The 20,528-nt window shown below is 51.0% G+C and overlaps 1 protein-coding gene across 4 annotated transcripts in view; it reads right to left on the bottom strand.

Moving 5' to 3' along the window:
- GTF3C1 (general transcription factor IIIC subunit 1) overlaps positions 1-20,528 on the bottom strand; it is a 76,871-nt gene that overhangs the window by 35,103 nt on the left and 21,240 nt on the right. For all 4 annotated transcript variants that reach the window (XR_014072323.1, XM_081553385.1, XM_081553387.1 and 1 more), the window contains exons 7-12: positions 9,352-9,504; positions 7,666-7,781; positions 6,269-6,584; positions 5,490-5,704; positions 2,401-2,537; positions 1,150-1,303 (exon numbers count right to left, since the gene is read on the bottom strand). Coding sequence is in view for 3 of the 4 variants with exons in the window: in XM_081553385.1 (XP_081409511.1) it covers positions 1,150-1,303; positions 2,401-2,537; positions 5,490-5,704; positions 6,269-6,584; positions 7,666-7,781; positions 9,352-9,504 (1,091 nt within the window). In the remaining variant the exon portion in view is untranslated. The remainder of the gene's footprint in view (positions 1-1,149; positions 1,304-2,400; positions 2,538-5,489; positions 5,705-6,268; positions 6,585-7,665; positions 7,782-9,351; positions 9,505-20,528) is intronic.

Raw genomic sequence — 20,528 nt, 5'->3', positions numbered from 1 at the left:
GTGGACGTGGCACCAAATGGGCGCCTGGGACAAGGTGGATGCCTATATATCTCTCTAGACAGACTCTCTTGACTCCTAGACAGGGTAGATGTTCCTGCCTCCAGTGACTGCCCTGGGAAGGCTGCACATTCGAAAGACCTGCTCCAGGAAGATCAACAGAAACCAGATGTGGTGCTGCTGACCGGCTGGGCGACTGTCCCCTAGTGAGAGAGGTCACAGCCCAGGACTTCCGGCCATGCTCAGGGGGACGAGAGGCAGGCTGGCTGGGGATGGGCACGGGGCAAGGTCAAGGGGGCTCAGAGCAAGTACAAAAACTGATGAGAGCTGCCAACCTGGAATGGTAGAGACGGAGTTTCCGAAGCTACTTTTTGGGACTGCTCTGTTTCTCAAATTTCAAAGGTCTCAAAAAATAAGATAAGTAAAAGAGACCCTAAATGACCTTGCCAGCTTAGTCAGAAAACAAACCATCAAAGCAGAGCTTTCGTAAGGCAAGAGATTTAAAACATCGTCAGAAAAAAGGTCAGGGAGTTGCAAATGCCCGTCCCGGAAGCACCATTCCCTCTGGACCCCATGCCTAGCCAGGCGTCTCGAATGATTCTGACCCTGCAAAATTTATGCCTTCGAATACGTGCAAAGCTGCTGAGCTGCAGCTACTACGGGTAGGGCTCCAAACTTTAAATCTTACAGAAATAGATAGATTGGGACAGAAGAGATCTGTTGTTCTCATTGGACGCCCCAGCAGGGCATGCTCACTGACTCGTTGCCACCGTTTCCTCTGGGATGTGTTTTTTGCAGATTTCTGTGGATAATGTGCTTGCTGCTTAGCCTGCATTTTCCACCTTCTAAGTGTTGCTTAATTTCTCCCAGTGCTACTCAGCTGAACTTGGATATGCCTCACTTTTTCCTCCCCTTTGAGGCCCGCTGTGGGGCTGGGCCCCTGCCTCGGGCTTACACAGGCTGCGCCAGGCAAGTTATTCCTCTTTTCTGTTTCTAGCTTCCACAGGAAGTTGGGATAAATCCCTGCTGCCCCAGTGAGGAGGCATGATGGGAAATTCCAAGTCATCGGCAAGAAAGCAACAGCCCGGGCACCAACAAGGATGTGAGAAGCTGGCAAGAAAAAGCCCAGCTTGCACGGTGGCTGTGTGATACCTTCTTCTTGATGCCATCCTGAATGACTGTCGTCCGATACAGCCTCAGCAGACCTTCCTCGGACAGGTTCTGCACCAGGCGGATGATGGACTTCTTACAGCACTTGGTGGACACGCCTTCTTGCTTCTCTTGATCCATGATCATCTTCTGAATTCTGCCACACCACAAAAGAAGCCATTTAATAGTCACAGTCTCAACACGGAAGGCCAGTCTCAACCCCGGCAACTGACACCTGCCTGATGGGATCCAGCCTAAAGCGGGGGAGAATTATAGGGTGCTTTGCCGCTGCAAGGATGACTTCTTAAGATGGCAAAGATCATCTCTCTTTGAGATGAATGGGTTAGCTAAGGACAAGCCACCATTCACAGCAGCTTCATGTTCTGAAACTTTCACCAGGAATTGAAGAGATTATATGATTCATGACAACACTGGCACTGAGTCTCCTTGTTAATTCAACGTCCAGCTAAGGAACAGCCCAGTTTATCACCATTGACACCCTCAGCTCTGAAGCTCTTTTGATTCTTCTCCTCCTACATCTCTAGCTCTTACAGAGCCACTACGGCAATGTTTCTAGATCACCAGGCACAGAACGACAGGGTCAGAAGGGGCCTCAGGAACAACCAGCTCCGTGTCTCTGTGCCCAGGAGAGGAGACACAGCCAGCAGTATCTGCAGGTGGTCCCCTCATCCCCTAGTGAGGGGACTCCCATCTTTGACTCAAGGGTAAGGCTCCTACCAATCAAGAGGCTTTGATCTTGGCTGCCCAAAAGGGCAAATATGCCACCCAGGACGTGGTGTTAACAGTGGGTTAGAAGGACCAAATCAGAGAGCAGAGCCTCCACTGAACCTGGGACACGGAAGCTCCACGTGTCCCATTTGCTCTTGCTTTCATACAACATTTTGTCTGAACAAAAGGCTCCGTGGAGGCTGATGCTATTACCTGCCTAAGTTTCTGCTCACCCTGTCCTGAGCACAAATTTCTAAGGAAGAAGCAGGGCAAACGCACTTCCCCGTAACTTCTGTTTCCTGCTCCACCGTGCTTTCCCTGTCAAGTGTATGGGTAGGTATTCTTCAGTATCTATATTTTTCAGATCATACAAGAAGACTCTAAATCCTTTCTACCACAAAGGGCTCCTGTGAGAATCTATACAGCAGAAGAGAGATGCAAATGCCTTTCTGTGGATGGTGATGACTCCCGCGGGCTTTATTATTAATGTAAGACAGACAGACAGACAGACAGACTACTCCTTACGTGAATAAGCTCTCGATTAAGCGGAGGTTGGTGACGGCCTCTATGATCAGATTCCTGCGCTTCAGCAGTCGGTAGGTCTCGTGGGGCTTGTCTTGGCCTGGGCCGTGCTTCCCTGTCTTCTGGGAACCGCCGCTCTCCTAGAACAGAGACCGTAAGAGAATTAAAAACAATGGACTCAGCAAGGCTTGGAGGCCAGACACCACGCCTGCTGGTATGCTTTCCCTCTTTATGGAATTCTACACCACGTTTCAAGAAAAAAAGTCAGGAGGATCACTGCTCCCACAGGATCCCACTACCCCACTATCTCAATGCTTTGAAAAAGCACAGACATGCCAGAACTTTATGAAGGTCAGCTGGTTTCAAAACAGAAATCAGACACATCTACTCCAGCCCTTCCTGGAGAAGGGGACCGCCTTCGCTCAGTTTTGACTTGCTTCTTCCACAGTAGAAGGAAGGAAATGGACAGACTGAATGCGGACTCCCTACGGTCACTCCGTGGGGCTTTCTTCATTCAAGCCTTATTATTAAGGTTTCCATTTTACAGAAGAGGAATCCAGGGCTTCCGGAGGTGAAACGACAGGACAAGGTCCAAGGGCGTGAATGCGCACCAGGATGGGCTTCTGCATCCACGTCAAGGAAGCCATGGGCAGCCTCTCCAGGGACATAAAGTAGACAGAGAGGCAGCTTCTGAGTGAATCAGGATGAGCAGGAGTGAACGATGCAGAGAGGAGGGCAGATGGGTGCCCTCCCCACCCTGCTGCCATGCCCACACCTCTCTTCCTGCCTCCTTTCTGGCTTCAGGAGCTCAGACCCTAACCTTGTTCCATACGCCCTCAGATCACTTACTCTAAAGCCCAAATCTGCACCCTGCAGTGAAGGGAAATCCCAACCCCAACACATTCCTGGAAGATCCCTCAGCACAACTCAGGGCCTGTTCTGTTGGACGCCTTTCTCACTTGGAGCAGCGCTTCCAGGGGAACGAGAATATGATGAGAACACGCTCAGGCAGGGGTCCCATCACCTCCCCGCTGCCACTGATGCTCCGGGAGGGGCTCATTGATTTCCTCAAGCAGGTGGGGCCCGAAGGGAGAGTGAATCACAGATCCAAGAAGGGGCCCAAGAGTGGCAGAAAGACTGGTTCTCTCCTCTATTTCAGAGCAAACATTCTGGAGAAAAACCATGTTAAGGAGACCCGCCTGCTTTCCGTAGGGCTGCCAGGGAGCAAAGTGAACACACGCTTTACCAAGGGATCTCCAGACAGTACAGTTCCTGCCCCTTTTCTCAGCAAGTAGACAAAAAAGGACGAGGACTCTGGGGACAGACTTGTAAGAGGAAAGCACAGAGCTGAGCGAGGACCTGCAGGGCCTGGATGGAGCGTGCTGCTAGGGACACCAAGACCTGAAGAGGAGGTGCAACGAGGGTGGCAGGGGTGAGGACCGCAGGGAAGACCCTCAGGAACCTGCTGGGGTCCACCTGCCGGCACGCCCAGGCGCTTCAGGTGGAGACAACAGCAATCATAACCTGATAAAGAGTCATGGTATCTGATGATAAGGTATGGCTAGAAGGTTCTAGAAAATTCCACAGAAACCCCTCACTCTCTACCTTACACCCCACCTCACCCCTCCTGCTGTAGGGATAGGACCCCAGCTCAGGATTCCACACCAGAGACAGAGAAGCAGGACAGGGTGGGAGCTCCAAACCCACGGGTTCTAATCTCCTCCATTCTGTCATCAGCTGAGCAGGCAAGTTCCTCCATCCCCAGGGGCTTTGCTCGCCTCCTCTAGGACTAGACCTGGCTTTCGTTGTCAGGGCTGCTGTGAAGACTGAACCAAACAGCAGCAGCAACACCGAGGCCATGCCGGTCCTAAGTCTGTCCTGTGCCGGACAACTGAGGCTCCGCTGGCTGTGATCTGACGTGCTTCCAGGAGATCGGGGACGGCACTGGGGGAACTGAGTCACACAGAGACAGAGCTGTTCCTGTGTCAACTGCCTTTATCCCTCTAGTAACACAGAGGAAAAAGTAGTGGTTTGATTCTTTAACACCGTGGATACAACACGATCTGACCAGAAAGAACTAAAGAAGTTTGGTTTTTATCAGACCTATTTTATGATCACCTTTTTACAGCAAATGATATTGGCTTCTCATCTAAAGTGGGGTTTTTCAACCCCAGCACTGCTGATACTCTGAGATGGATAACTCCGCTGTGGGCTGTCCCGCACAGTCTAGGACATTTAGCAGCCTCCCTGGCCTCTGCCCACAAGATGCCAGCAGCACCCTCTCCCCACTGTGACAACTGACAACGTCTCTTGTGTACGTGCTCGCTCGTTTCCAATGCTTTGCGACCCCATGCACTGTAGCCCACCAGGCTTCTCTGTCCATGGGATTTCCCAGGCAAGAATACTGGAGCCAGCTGCCACTTCCTTCTCCACAGGATCTTCCTGGCCCAGGCATTGAATCTGTGTCTCTTGCATCTCCTGCATTAAGACACTGCCAAATACTCCGTGGGTAGCAAAATCAGCCCAGAGTGAGAACCATTGATTTAGAGTAGCCACACAGGGACTTCCCCCGTGGTCCAGAGGTTAAGAATCTGCCTCGCGATGGAGGGGAACTCAGGTTCAAACTCTTGTTGGGGAACCAAGATCCCATGTGCTGTGGAGCAACTAAGCCAGTGCACTGTAAGGTCACTCTGAGGTCACTCTGGAGCCTGCGTGCCACATCCAAAGATCCTGCAGGACGCAACTAAGACCCGATGCAGCCTAGTAAATTTAAGAGAAAAAAAAAAGCAGCCATACACATTTTCCCTCCAAAATAAACTTAAATAAAAAGAGTATGTTGTGGCAAATGTCAAAGTTCTGCATGTAACAGGTGATTTCCAGTCAAGGCAGGCTGCGTGACGGTGGTAGGTAAACGAGCACTACATTCCTTCCCGTGGAGCCCTGCCCCTGCCTATCCCCAGGCCTGAGCACGTGGCCCTTCTACTATTACTGATTTTGTTGTTGTTGTGATTCGTAAGCACAGAAAAGAAAAGGCTGACGCCCACCTGCTATAGACTCCTTCCTGGAGGAAACAGCCTCCCCGTGGGACTCACCTTGGAGTTTTCAAGCCTGACCTCTTCGATCACGGCAATGTCGCCACTGTGACTGTCCACGCAGTGGGGGCCCAAGGACACGCCAAGCTCTGAGGACCCGCTGGTGTCCAGGTTGTCCCCGCCGAAGGCGCCCCGACAGGCTCGCTCCTCGGCGGCTCCCTGGGAGAAGGACGGCTGCTTCTTCAACGGGTGGAGGTTGATGACCTTCCAGCCCCCTGCGGCGGAGGACAGGTATAGGTGGGATGACTGTGGCCACAACAGGGGGAACATGAGAGGGGCCACCCCTGCTCAGCTGCCAGGCCAGAGCTGCCCAGGCCAAAGGAGCCCACGTGGTCAGTTTAAGACGAAGGTGGTGGGCCAGCAAGCTACCCCTCCCACTGTAACCCCCCCACCCCTGATTTGCAAATCTGTCATCAGCACCAGCATCCACGTGTGGTAAGTCTTCCATAATTTAACTAAAATCCTGACGGATTACATAGCTTGTTGGAGGGAAACGGATAGAGGAAGTTTAGGGAATTCCTTCCCCTTAATGGTTTGGCTTTTTTTCCCCTTAATAGTTAAAATATAACAAAACATGGGCGAAGAAGAGACGTGACAGTGGCCTGGAGACAGACCACACGAGGCTCTCCTTAGCATAAGATTAAGTGATGCACGTGACACCAACAGGTCCCTTGTTGGCAGAGCACCCAGGCCATCCTCGGGTGTCTGCTGGACTGAACGGCCCCAGAGCCAGACTGAGAGCGTGCACCCCTGCCCGGCCCCGCCCCGAGCGCCCCTACCCTTGTTCGGGGTGGAGTGGTGAGGCTGGGTCCTGAGACTGCCGTTCGAGAAGGACCTTGCATCCCGCGGAGCTCTCCTGCCTTTTCTCTTTCTGCTGCCACTGCCACCCTCCTCATCACTGTCCAACTCGGAGAGGAAAGCGTCCTCCCCCTCGGGCAGCAGGGACTCCTCCTGCACCGAGGCCAGGCTCACGGTGGTCAGCAGCTCATTGCGTGCCTTCTCCCTCTCGTACTGCCGGCTCAGGTCGCTCTCTTCCGCAAACACGCAGGAGATGTACTTGGTAGTCCGCTGCCGCCCTTCGTCCTCCATGAAGCCCTGGGCGGGGGACACGATGTGTCTAAGACACCGCAGAGGACAGGGGGACACCCAGACCTTCAGGTGACCGAGGTTGGGGGGTTGGGGGGCCCTGCAGTGTCTGTTTGCTTATCATTCCTGCCTTTCCCCACGTCTCCTCCATCTCGTGCCTGCACCCCAGCTCAGCTCCTCAAGATGCTCCCTCCCGTCTACCAACCCTCAGGTCCTGCTCCACAGGAAGCAATCCTGACTGTCTGCTCTAGGAGACCCTGAGCCCCTCGCCGGGCAGTGCCCTCACCTGGCCTTCCACAAACTCCCGAGCCCAGGATGGGACTAGGCTCGTGGGAAACAGTAAACAGAATTCCACAGTTTCTAACTGTAGTCAAGATGCAGAGTCAGAGCCTGGGGGTCTCCAGCTCTGTTCAGCCACTGCCAAGGGGACTGGGGGTGAAGCTGACCTACTCCCTTTTGTCTTCTAGAATAGGGGGAAGGGGCTTTCTGCCCGTAATGGTAGAAAGAGTAACACCTTCCACATACCAACCACACGCCAAGGACAGGGCTAAGCACTCTGCAATCATTAGTTCAAGTGTTAACACTGCTGCCCAGCAAATGGTGGAAAAGTTAGCATCAAGGGAGCATGGCGTAAAGGGCTGAGACAGCAGGTCTGGTCCCGAAAGGGGATCCCAGACCCAGTTAGCCAACTCGGTGCCCCCAGGACCCAGGCCAGGGACACAAACAAGAGGGAGGGTGGGATGGGGACTGAGGTCTGGGGGCACCTGCTTTATCTCAGGGGGCACTCGGAGGCGCTGGCCTCAGCTGACTCCCCACAGGGGAATAGGGAGGGAGGGTGCCTGCTCCCCAGACTGCAGCATCTCCTGCTAACTTTTCAATGCTGATGACTCAATCTTCAAAAGTTGAAAACCAACAAAATCCACAGCGGGGAGGGGGCTCCACACTGGTGGGCTGCATTTGGCCCCCTCCCCTGGCAGCCATTTGCCCCCTTGATGGAGACCTGGGCTTCTGACCGTCTGAGATAGCCTTTTAGAACCACGCCGCACGCATCCGAAGACAATGAACCATGCGGGATGACTCATGCTGTTACCTTGACAACTTTGAATCTCTGAAGGAGACGGCACAGCATTCTGGCTTCCAGCTTTCCGACGTTCATAGCCACTCGGATTTCAGCCTGGGAAATGCCTTTCGTGCCTCGGCGCTCGACTGCGAGAAACAATACACTTGACCCCCAGCCTCCGCCATGGAGCCCCTCTGCACAAGTTGGGTCAGCGCCCACCCACCTTTCTTAGACATGGACATCTCAATGCAGGGAAACAGACAAATGGAATAAGACACCCCGCCTCCCTTCTCCCTCCGCTCCTGAGACTCGGAACATTCTGACTCATGGCTCATTTCCAAGTGCTCACTATCTGACTCCTCCATGTCAAAGCTGTAAATGTCAAGTGATCGAGGCCTGATCCACCGAGTTCCAGGGACGCTGTTTTTCTCTTGCAGTGGGAAGTAAGTGCTTTCACATGAATGAACTTTCTCAGCTAAGTTAAACTGAGCCTTTTTTAAAAAAGCATGGAAGTAATTTTAAGGATGAACTTTTTCATTTTCTTGTCTTTCTCGGTAGACTCAGAGGCACCATGGACACAGATTACTGTATTACTCTGTAACAGCTGCCGGCCAGCAGGGGCTAGGGAACAAAATAACCCTATTTGGCCCTGTAATAAATGACCAGTAGACAACTGCGCAATTATTTGCTCTGTCTAGTATGTCAGCCCCTGCCCTGCTACATGCTGGGCTATTACTGAATCTGCCTCTAAAGAGCTGTTTCAAATATACTCAGAGATTGGGAGGCACCTGGTGAAGTAGGGGTGGGCAGGAGTCCCTCCAGTAAAATATAGCAACTACAGGGCGGACTTCTGGGTAAAATTCAGTGACTATTCAGAAAGAATTTCCCTTTCATTTCCTGATGGGTCACACATTTGAGGCCACTAGGCAAAACCAATCTGAATGAAGGCAGTTTTGCCATATTTATTGTCCATGCATAAAAATTTAAACAGCAGAATGCAAAGAGGTGACTAGCATGTGCTCCTATGTTGAACCAGCAACTTGCTACAACCAGGGATGAAAGGGTTAGGACAGTTTTATCCCCAAACTGTGTCTGGGAGGTGTTGAAGAAGCCCTCCCTATAGGCTGTGCTGATTCACCCAGTGGCTTCATACCTGTCTATGGAACCAGACCTCCTGCAGCCCCTCACCTGCTACTCTAGACACGCTCCCCTACAGAGGACCTGCAGGCACAGCATCTATGGCACTGGGTCACGGCTGCCTTACACAGATGTTAGGGAAGTTAGGGGAAGGAGGGGCAGGGTGGAGACATGGTTGTTCCCGCCCCCCGTTCATCACTATAATTCCCATCCCAGGCCAATTTTAAAAGCTGGAAGGTGACTCTCAAATCTTTGAATAATAATAGCAATAGCTAATTGTTTCTGTGGTCCCTATGTACACCAGATGTTTTAATCCTACTCATTCAGTCGTCCTATGTCCCAGGGGGGATAATGGCCCCATTTTACAGATGAAGGAACTGAGGCTCAGAGACCTTGCTAAAGTCTCTAGATGGAAGACAAGGGGTGGAGCTAGGGTTCAGACTCAAATCTGACCCCAAAGTCTAAACCCTTCAGGGGAACAGGGCGGCTCCCTGACGGAAGACATTCTTCACGGCAGGGCCCTCATTCAACCTAAGACCAAAGCTCGGGACCCAGAGCAGGTGTGAGAGCGGGACCTACTGAGCTCGTAGGTCTGCGTGAGCATGTCCCGCTCGAACACGATGTCCACCGGAGGCACGCCCTTGGAGATGACGTCCTCGTCGTCATCGTCATCGTCCACCTTCCGCTTGAACTCCTTCAGCAGTCTGAGGCAGCGCACCATGACATCAGTCCCTGGGGACAGACACACGGTTCCGCCGTGACAAACCGGCGTGGCTTCGGCAGAGCCAGAGCCCCCGAGGAAAGGCCACACGAGGCGTCAAGTACCGCACATGGAGAACTGCACACCTGGGAGCACGAGACCTGAAAACTGACTCCACAAAGCTGGTTTTTAAATAAATACATAACGAGAAAACAAAGAAATGCAAATGAAAGGAACAATGAGATGCCGTGTTATGGCCTATGAAATAAACAGCAGCCGCTGCTTCAGACAAGCGCCAATGACTACAGGAAACGTGCCTGGGTCTGCCCATCGGTCCACCCCACCACCTACCACCCCACTCCGGAATACTGTCCCGAACGAAGCAGGCACGTATGCATGGTATCGCTGCACGGATGAAACACATCGTCTCCCTTTTAAGCCAATACCCACACCACCACGGCTTCCCTGGTGGCTGGGCAGTAAAGAATCCGCCTGCCAATGCAGGAGACGCGGGTTTGATCCCTGGGTCAGGAAGATCCCCTGGAAAAGGAAATGACAACCCACTCCAGTATTCTTGCCTGGGAAATCCCATGGACACAGGAGCCTGGTGGGCTACAGTCCAGGTCATAAGGAGTCGGGCACAACTGAAAGACTAACCAATAAACCACTCCTCAGACACCTGCCAGGCCCGAGGCTGGTCTAAGCCCTCCTGTGAGCCATTCCTCATCATGGCCTTAGGAGATGGGCTACCATTCCCATTTCTACTTGAGAACATGAGGAGCTAAGCGACTGGCCCAAATCCCCGCCCTCAGCAAGTGAGGAACTGGGATTTATTGGGCAGTTCAGATATCTGTGTGACCGGGAGCCAGAGCCGCCCCCGTGAGAGGGGGCTTGATGCAGCGCCTAGGGCAGGCAGATGGACATGTTCTCAGGCAAGAGCCCAGCGTTATTTCTTCCACACTTTTATAACTTCCTTAAGGGCTTAATTAGTCAAGAAAAGATACACAGAACAGCCCTCAAAGTAAGCTGAAGTGGAAGAGGACTCTGAGGCACCAAAAGACAACGCTCTTCACCATCAGCCTTCTGCTCCTCACGCCAAGGCGGTAACTGGGCTCACGGGCATCCGCCACCAGAGCCTTCTCCCGCCAGCATAGCTGTCTCCTCTGCTGACAGCCAGGAAGGAAGGATGCTCAGAGGGAGGGTGTGGATGAACGCACTCCCGGGTCGGGCACACGTGGTTTCAACCTCAGCTCTGCAACTCTGGGCAGATGACCTGCTGTAGCTCTCTGTTCCCCACTTCGTAAAATGAGGTGACCACGCTCTCTGCCTCACACATTGGCGTTAGCTTGACCTGAGATAACGTCTGTACGTTGGCACGATGTTGAATTGGCATGGAGCTGGCACGGAGCCATCACTTAACACTAATGCCCAGCTCTTGTCGTGGGCCAGGCACTGTGTGCTGAGTGTTACATAAATTAACCCATTTCCCGAGGTTCTAGAGTTTTTCACGACTCAGAGAATCTTGATTTTGATTATTAAAATCCCTTCAAATCCTGCTTGCCATTTTTTAGGGAGACTGTTCTAGAGCACAAGTCAGCTAACCGCAAAGCCGCAGGGACCCAAGTGAGACCGGTCAGCACATCTGTGCTGATGAACGTGGCCTCTCATTCCATGTAAGCTGCCACGAAGGTTTCCTGCAACCACCCTGGAGGCACGAGCCTGTTGATGATAACCCCTGACCCCTGGGTGCAAGGTGTTCTTTCCAGGAACAAAAGGCAAGAGAAAGAGAACTGGCCAGCGCACTGCACAAGCTTTCAAATACACAAGGTTCTGGGCATTTCAGACACACAAAAACTTTCGTGGTGTGTACGAAAGTCAGCACTCACACACAGGTCTGTCCACGACTCAGGATGGGCGGCAACTTGGCAGGAAAAGAGCCTTAGTTTACACATTCTGAAGACCAGGAAAGGCAGAAGGGAGGACAGAATCTCTACTGAGCACCCCGGACGAGCCGGGCACTGCGCTAGGTCCTTTCGGAGACTATTTTACTTAATCATCTCCTGGCTTCTGCAAGTTATTGTCGCCGTCTGAAGGAAAAAAGGAAACTGAAGCTCAAAGGGCTCAAGGGATCTAAGGGGACTTGGACCCAGCAAGTGGCCTTCCTTACACAGCTGGCCACCTGGTAGGGTGCAAATTTCACATTTCTATCAGAAAGCACTGTTCCTTGGAAAGGAAAACCCAGAATGGCTGTGGCGTGGAACCACATTCTCACATGTCTCACATTCTCATCCGGCCCCTTAGCAGAGCGGTATCCTTGACTGTGATCAACTCGGTAAGGAACAAAAGCAACAGAGGAGCCCAGGACAGACTTCCTCTTACGGGGTCACGACGAAGCAACATCCTCCTGGTAAGTCAGGCGGACGTTATGTAAATTCAGAGTGCTACCCTCGTCACCCCACGAACACCCTTCCCCGAATGGAGTTGGGCTGGTCAGTGATGGGGAGTCATTCAGATAGCCTGGGAAACTGAAATCACTGCAAGCCCATGGAGCATTCTGAGGAGAGGGTGTGCCCTCTGCAGGGGTACCTGCAGAGTGAAAGTATTAATTGCTCAGTTGTGTCTGACTCTCTGTGACCCCATGGACTATAGCCCACCAGACTCCTCTGTCCATGGAATTCTCCAGGCAAGAATACTGCAGTGGGTTGCCATTCCCTTCTCCAGGGGATCTTCCCAACCCAGGGATCGAACTCAGGTCTCCTGCACTAAATGGAAGATTCTTTACCATCTGAGCCACCAGGGAAGACCAGCAGAGAAGCCTGACCAGAGATGGAAGGACAGCATTGGGGGCAGGACCCAGAAGGACGGAGGAGGGGGCTGCAGCCCACACCCCAGGGCGATGGAACAGGTGAGAAGCATGAGCTCTGGAGTCAGTGTGTTGGGTAAGAACCTGCCTCTGGCACTTACAGGCTGGATCAGCGCAAAGCCCTGGGCCTCAGGCTGCTCAGCTACGAAATGGGGACAAGAATAGTACCTTTCTCACAGAGTGCTCCGTGAGTAGTGCTTGCTACTACTTTATCAATACTCATGACAACCTCTGAAAAGCACAGCTTGGGGGCTCAAGTGTCAATCACCCAGGCAGAAAATGTCAGGAGGCTGCTTGGGGCCTTTCAATTTGATTTTACAGCATTTATTCTGTGATGGGCTCACGACACGCAAAGAGGGACGGGACAGGGTTCCTGCCCCTGCAAAGGGCGTGTCTGAGAGACACCGAGGCCAGGGAGCCCAGCACACGGTGCTGCAGCTTCTCGCAGGCCTGGGTGTGTACCCTGCCTCTACTGCAGACCAGCAGTGAACCTCTCTGGGCCCCAGGCTCCTCGTCTACAAGACGGGGTAATTCTACAGCGTGTCTATACTACCCTGGGGTGAGGACTCAGGGGGGAATGCGCATAAGTGCTCAGGGCACGCTATCTGCCTGGATGACTACAGAGGAACTGGCTACGAAATGCTCAGGGCTCTGTTTCCAGAACACAGAACCGGCAGAGGAGAAAAGACACAGGACGGGGCTACACGGGGGACAGACGGAGGAGCGGGCATGTGGGGGGGATAGTAAAGGACACGGAAGAATGATCTCTGCAGAACAGGACCGGCTTTCCAGGCAGGAGGAGGGGCACCAACAAAGGCGTGGAGGTGGGAGAGGACCCTCTGGGAAGGGGCTGAGGTGGGGGGAGGTGGGAATGAGGGTGAGAATGCCGAGATTCCAAAGGTTGCTAAGCCAAACAGAGATCTATGTTTCACTCTGCGGGAAGATCCCCTGGAGGAGGGCATGGCTACCCTCTCCAGTATTCTTGTCTGGAGAATTCCATGCACAGAGGAGCCTGGTGGGCTACAGTCCATGGGGTCGCAAAGAGGCAGATAAGACTGAGTACCTAACACTTTCACTTTTTCACACTGCAGGAATCAAGGTTACCCTGGATGTGCAGGGTGGCCTGGAGGGAAGAAGGCCTGAGGGATGAGTCTCCTGCCCTGGGGGCTTCACCTGCAGCCCGGCCCCTCCCTAGCCCCCTTCCACTGCCTGTTGGGCCCAGCCTCTCAGGGAGGGGGAGGCGGGCAGAGGGACCTGATGGCTAAGGGCTCAAGAGCCACACTTGCTGTGGTCACCGCCCACCCCACCGCGCTCCCCGCCCCAGCACATCCCAGCTCTATGACCCCAGGCAGGCAATCTGTGCTTCAGCTTCTTATCAGTGAAATGAGAAGAATGAGCAGCACTGAGAAGATGGGGCGATAAAAGGATCAGAGTCGAAGAATTGACACTTGGCTCCTTGAGGCTTGGCTCCGAGCCCAGCACATTCTCTCCATGGGTCTTCCACCCTACCCCACCTCACAACTGACCACGAAACGGCTAACAAAGTGCAACTCTCCCCCAGCCCTCTCCTCGCCCTTTTTCATGTCCTAAGACAAGTCATCAGAGTCGAAGGTCTCTCTGGGTCGCTGTGGGGTCCTGACAACAGCACACAGGGGGCTCACACCGGCTTGGGAACCTGTGGACATGGCCTCGGTCTGGAGGTCCAGTCATCCCTCAACGCCTGGTGCGAGGACCACCTCCTCAGCCTCTGGATGGATGGCTTAGGTCCCCAAAGCTCTTTGAGTGTGACCGACAGACAGAAAGGCTTGGGTGAAAACTGCAGTGCTGAGCAGGAAGGCCACAGTGGGCCTTTTTTGAGGGCTCCGAACCAGGCACAGTTCAAGAATGAAACCTCACCGTGCGGCGAAGCCACTCGGTCACTTCTCAGCCCCCTTGCACCCCTCCGTGGCCAGGCTGCTCACCTGTAGGCCGGCCCCCATGCTCACAAGCCCCAGCACTTGCTTCGGGGCTCTCCCAAGCACAGGAGCCTTCCCTTCTCAACCCCCAAACCTCAAAGCCATCAGTGGGCTACACCATAGAAAGTTCTGGAAGGACCATGTCGACCTCCTCGGCAAGTCTACTGTTGTCTGCCCCTGTCTGATTCTCCGGGATCCTGCCCCAGCCTCCCACTGGCCCCCAACTGCCGCTAGCCTGCTCCTTCCACAGCATGGCCCAGGCAGGCCCATCTTTCTGCTCATGGGGGGTCAGTGGAGAGGCCAGCAGGTTTGAGCCCCTGTTCCCTCCTGGGGGGACATAGGAGATGGAGGAAAGGACCGGTTCCCCCTATGGGTGCCCCCTTGGGAGAACTACCTCCACCCCTGGGTGAAGTCACCCAAGGCCCAGAATTTAAGTCACAAGATTCTACTTCTTTCTCTACTCTTTTAAGTCCTGCCTTTAACAGTTTTTTTTTTTTGCCATATTAGAAGGTCTGTTTCTTTTGTCTTAATTATTAATGATGGTAATTACTCTTCATAGTTTAGCTAGTGCCCTTTAATCAATCTTGTCACTTTTAACTTAAAGAAATCACTATTTTTAACTAAACTGTTTTTCCCTCTAGTACTATTCATTGTCTAGGCTTTAAATTTTCCTGACAATCTTCTATTCTTTTCATGTTTATGCTCGCCCTTTATCCTCTCTGTTTCTGATCTCCATTCTTTTTAATTCTAGTTTTCCGGTTTCAAAGCTCTTTAAAACCTTTACATTTATTTTATTGCATTTTAATCCTTCTTGGTACGGCTCATTTCTCTTTTTTCTTAGCTTGTATACTTTAATCCTACTGTAACTTTTAAAGTGTCCTCTTTTGCCATTTTAATGACCATAATTTAGTTTGCTATACCTTGTTAAAAGTGTTTGTTGGATTCAGCTTTTATTTTTTATCGTAATTTTAACAGCTTTCTTGAGACATAATTCATATGCTACACAATACACCTGTTCAAACTATGCAAGTCAATGGTTTTTTTGGGGGGGGGCTTTAAAAAATTTATTTATTTTTAATTGGAGGATGATTGCTTTACAATGTCCTGCTGGTTTCTGCTGTACATCAACATGAATCAGTCCCTGGTATACATATGTCTCCTCCCTCTTGAACCCTCCTCCCACCTCCCACCCCATCCCACCCCTCTGGGTTGTCACAGAGCACCAGGTTGAGCTCCCTGTGTTATACAGCAACTTCCCACTAGCTATCTATTTTATATATGCACGCATGCATGCTAAGTCACTTCAGTCGTGTCTGACTCTGTGCGACCCTATGGATAGCAGCCCACCGGGCTCCTCTGTCCACAGGGTTCTCTAGGCAAGAATACTGGAGTGGGTTGCCATCTCCTTCTCCAATTTTACATATGGTAATGTATATACCTCAATGTTACTCTCTCATTTTGTCCCACCTTCTCCTGCCCCAGCTATGTCCAAAGGTCTGTTCTCTGTTTTCTATTCATGTCCAGAAAATAGGTTCATGTCCATTTTTTTTAGTGTATTTCACAGGTATATGCACCCGTCACAAGTCAATTCTAGAACATTTTCATCCAATCCTTTAGCTATCACCCCCCTGCGCCCCCACTGCAGCCTTCGGCACTCATTATCTACTTCTAGATTCCCTATTCTGGATTCTCCCCTAAAAGGAATCACATAGTAATGGCCTTTTGTGATTGGCTTCTTCCTCTACTGAATGGTCTTGGCACTCGGGCTGAAAGTCAGTTGACCACAGAAGTGTGGGTTTATTTTTTTGGCTGCACTGCATGACATGTGGGATCTTAGATGCCCCATCAGGGATCGAACCTGTGCTCCCTGCAGTGGAAGCACGGAGTACTAACCACTGGACAGCCATGGAATTCCCCATGTAGGCTTATTTCTCACTCTCAGTTCTATCCCATCGATCTCTAGGTCTATCTTTGTGTCGATAAGTACCATGCTGTCTGGATTACTGCTGCTCTGTAGTAAGTTTTGAAGTTAGAAAGTGTGAGATCTCCTATTGGATTCTTCTTTTCCAGGATTGTTTTAGCTTTCTGGGTACTCTTCAATTCCATATGAATGTTAGAATTAGCTTACCAGTTTCTAGGTGACACTTCCCAGGTGGAGAGGGTGGTAAAGAACCCGCCTGCCTATGCAGGAGATGCAGGTTTGATCCCTGGGTCCCAAAGAACCCCTGGAGGAGGGCATGGCAACCCACTCCAGTATTCTTGCCTGGAGAATCCCATGGACAGAGGAGCCTGGCGGGCTACAGTCCACGGGGTTGCAAAAAGTTGGACATAACTGAGCATGCACATACACATCAGTTTCCACAAAGAAGTCAGCTGGGATTCTGATAGGAATTGTGTGGAATCTGAAGATCAGTTTGGGAAACGGGCATCTTCACAAGGTTAAGTCTTCTGACTTAGGAATAGGGGATATTTTCCCATTTACTTACATCTTAAGATTTCTGTCAACCGTTGTTTATAGTTGTCAAGTGTATGTTTTGTATTTATTTAATTATTCCTGTCTTATTCTTTTTGATGCTATTGCAAACAGAATTGTTTTCTTAATTTAACTTTTGGATTGTTCACTACAAATAGCGTTGATTTTTCTATATCGATCTTCTTCTGCGATCATGCTGAACTTGTTTTTCTATTTTTGAAGAGGTGTTGGGCGACAGCTTAGGGAAGAGCCCACATCCTAAACAGGCAGGTAAAGATGCTAAAACACTTCTTCACAGTTGGACTCGCCTTGCCACTGAACCTGGAAACCCGATAAATGCCTGCCTCAGTCATTCAGCCCCAGGGAACCCAACTTCTGTTAACTGCTTCCAACTGTGACCCTTTTCCAAGGGATTACAAAGTTAACTTCTATTTCTCCTCCCTTCTGTTCTCAGCACTATTTAATAAACACAGAATGACTGCTAAACACTTGGAGAGAATAATCCAAATTTGCAAAACAGATCAGTTCAGGGTGAATGTTTCCATTACCGAGGGTTTTCCTGCTTTTGCAAAACAGGTCACAGTGGCTTTCTGTAATGCATTTGAAATATGCCGAAATCCAAACTCTTTGTTTATGGGCTTTTAGAAACAACTCGTATATATCCAGGCATACCTGTAAATTTACATGAAGCAATACATCATCTTTATTTATTATTTAAGTCTTGCTTACTCCATAACAGCTGGGAGGAAAGGTTTTCTGTTAATTTTGCAAACTGGGACGACATAGTTCAAGGCAGGAAAAGACTAAAACTGTGCAGTTATCCCTTATCTCTTGCATTAGGAAAGTCACTGAAGGGATACCTAATTAAATTAAATTCCCTAAACATTTCCTTAGTACCTGCTCTGCTTCCCTGGTGGCTCAGATGGTAAAGAATCTGCCTGCAAGGCAGGAGACATGAGTTCGATCCCTAAGTCGGGAAGATCCCCTGGAGAAGAAGATGACTACCCACTCCAGTATTCTTGCCTGGAGAATTTTATGGACAGAGGAGTCTGGCAGGATGAGGTCCATGGGGTGGCAAAGAGTCAGCCAGGGCTATCGGACTAACACTTTCACTTTCTACCCTGTTCCCAGCAGACAATGCATAGGCATTGGCTTCTCTAGTGGCCCAGACAGTAAAGATTCTGCCTGCAATGTGGGAGACCTGGGTTCGATCCTGGGGTTGGGAAGATTCCCTGGAGGAGGGCATGGCAACCCACTCCAGTATTCTTGCCTGGAGAATCCCCATGGACGGAGGAGCCTGGTGGGCAAAGATTCAAGACACGACTGAGCAACTAAGCACAGCACAGATATTAAGCACAGAATTTTGGGAGGGGTGGGGCCACCACCCTCAAGGAGCTTATGACTTAGTTGGGAAAAAAGTCACACAGATAAATAACGGGGCAGGGGAAGGGAGGGGAAGTCTGTCCGAGAACTTGCACAGCTGAGAGGTGGTAACAAGATACCAGGCAGGGCCCTGTGGGGCTCCTGGACACAAAGCCTCTCTGTGTCCCCCGTTTCTCTGATTACAGGAAACATCCTTCATCCAGCCTCTAAGACATTCCTTGAGTTCCAATGGGCTTATCCAAGCAGGGGATGAAACAAAGACTAGGAAGAAACAAAGAGTTAAGAGCAGCCTTGGGGCAAGGTTCTGTTTCCTCATCAACAGATACACGCAGGTGGGAGTGGGTAACACTTATGGCATGCTGCCCATAAGCCTGGAGCCCCAGACCTGTTGGACCTGAAGGATGCTGATGATGACTCCTACTTATGTGCTCAGTCACGTCCAACTCTGCAACCTCATGGACTGTCACCCACCAGGCTCCTCTGCCCATGCAAGTTTCCAGGCAAGAATACTGGAGTGGTTTGCCATTTCTTTCTCCAGGGGATCTTCCTGACCCAGTGACTGAACCTGCAGCTCTTGTGTCTCCTGCGTTGGCAGGTAGATTCTTTACCATTGTGCCACTTACCTCACCATCAGTCCACCAGAAGATTGCAAGCCCTTCACTGCCTTGATCCATATCACCAACCCCTGACCACAAGCCTTGCCCACAAGACCTCTCCCTGATCCCCAGGGAAGGGGGTACAGTTCTTGAGGAGCCAGCCTGCTGTGTTCCTTCTTTGCCTGGCAAAGAAATAAAGCCACTCTTTCCTTCTCCTCCATAACTCTGTTTCCCCATATTTCTGTTCAACATCAGTGTACAGAGAGCCAAGGTATTGGCATCACACATGGGGATGAGATGAGCCTCCTGAATGGTCAGAATGGGCTCACTGAGTGTGTGGGTTGCCATGCCTACTCCAGAGGATCTTCCCAACCCAGGGATAGAACTCAGGTCTCCTGCACTGCAGGCAGATTCTTTACCATTTGAGCTACCAAAGTGACTTTCTTTCAAAAGGTCAGGAAATAAAAATGCTTATTAAAGCCACAGGTCATGCTATTTTCAGCATTCAGATAATCCTATTTCCAAGTCAAATGCTAGGTGGAAATCCCTAGCACACCTCTCAGCTCCCAGAGCCTTTTCTTGCCTGCTCAGGAGCCAGTGGAACCTCCTGCTTTCCTGTCTACCAAAGGCTGATGCTCCCCACTCCTTCCCTTGAGGGAATCCAGTCAGTCATTCAACCAGTCACACATCTATTCAGCACTGAAGACACTTAAAAGATGAAGTCTGCTCGAGGGGGGCTTCCCTATCTCCGGGGGCTCCTGATTTTTATACACCTGTTGTGTGGTCATATCTGCGTGTTATGATCTCCTTCACAAGACTTTCAGACACGGGGAAGTCAGACAGGGTGGGCAGTGATTCCAGTAACTGAAAGAGGAAGTAAAGGAAGAGACACAGCTCCCTCAGACTGGCAGTTTAGTCACTCAAAAGGCACCCCACCTCCCTCCTGCAGGCACCGAGCTCTGGTCGGTCCTCATTCAGCACACATTCTCCAGAGCTGTTAGCAGTCTCCTTAGGTTACTTGCTGTGCCCTAAGTTTTTAAAACTATACACCTTTTAGTTTTAACTGGTGTTCGTATCTTTTTTTCCCATTTGCTTGGTTTTCTTTGTACAGATCACTAAAACACACTCACAATCACTGCCAGCACACAATTTTCCCTACACATGTCCACGGGAACTAGGCACCTGATGCTTTGTACGGACTCCTGATCTCCTGGTGTCTGTCATAATGATTTCCCTTCATCATCTCCCCAGGGCTCCCCTTGTCCCCGCTCTTTCTGGACCCCATGCTTTCCTGTCTCCTGGCTTGGTCTGTCATTTGATGGCATACATCCTCTTGTAGCTTCCTAAAAGGGAACTTGGAAGATGAGAGATGAATTGTTTCCAATCCGCTTATATGAAAATGCTCTCACACCTCGTTTATGGTAAAGGTGAATAAAGATGTCCAAAGTGAAAGTCTATCCCTTTCAGAAAGTTGATGGTGCTGCTCCAAGGTCTCCAGCTTCTGTTACTGCTGGGGAAGTCAGATATCTCCTCTCTGGAGGCTCTTCAGCCCCAGACTTCTGAAGTCTCAGTCTGTCAGAACTTGGTGTGGGTTTGTTCATGTTCACCATGCTAGACGTCTGCGGGGTCTTTTGATCTAGAACTTGACTCCTTCAGATCTGGGAAAAATTCCATGTCTATCATTTCCTGTCTGTCATCTCCTCCTTTCTACTCTCCTGAACACACTCTCTTCCTCTGCCCCCAACTCAAGCCCCGACTGTGTGAAGGTTGAGTCTTTTAGGCTCAG

This window comes from Giraffa tippelskirchi, chromosome 13, assembly GCF_054371585.1.
Source record: "Giraffa tippelskirchi isolate mGirTip1 chromosome 13, T2T-mGirTip1v1.2.pri, whole genome shotgun sequence".
Taxonomy (NCBI): domain Eukaryota; kingdom Metazoa; phylum Chordata; class Mammalia; order Artiodactyla; family Giraffidae; genus Giraffa; species Giraffa tippelskirchi.
The sequence above is the reverse complement of the archived record's forward strand: the minus strand, read 5'-3'. Positions and strand labels throughout refer to the sequence as shown.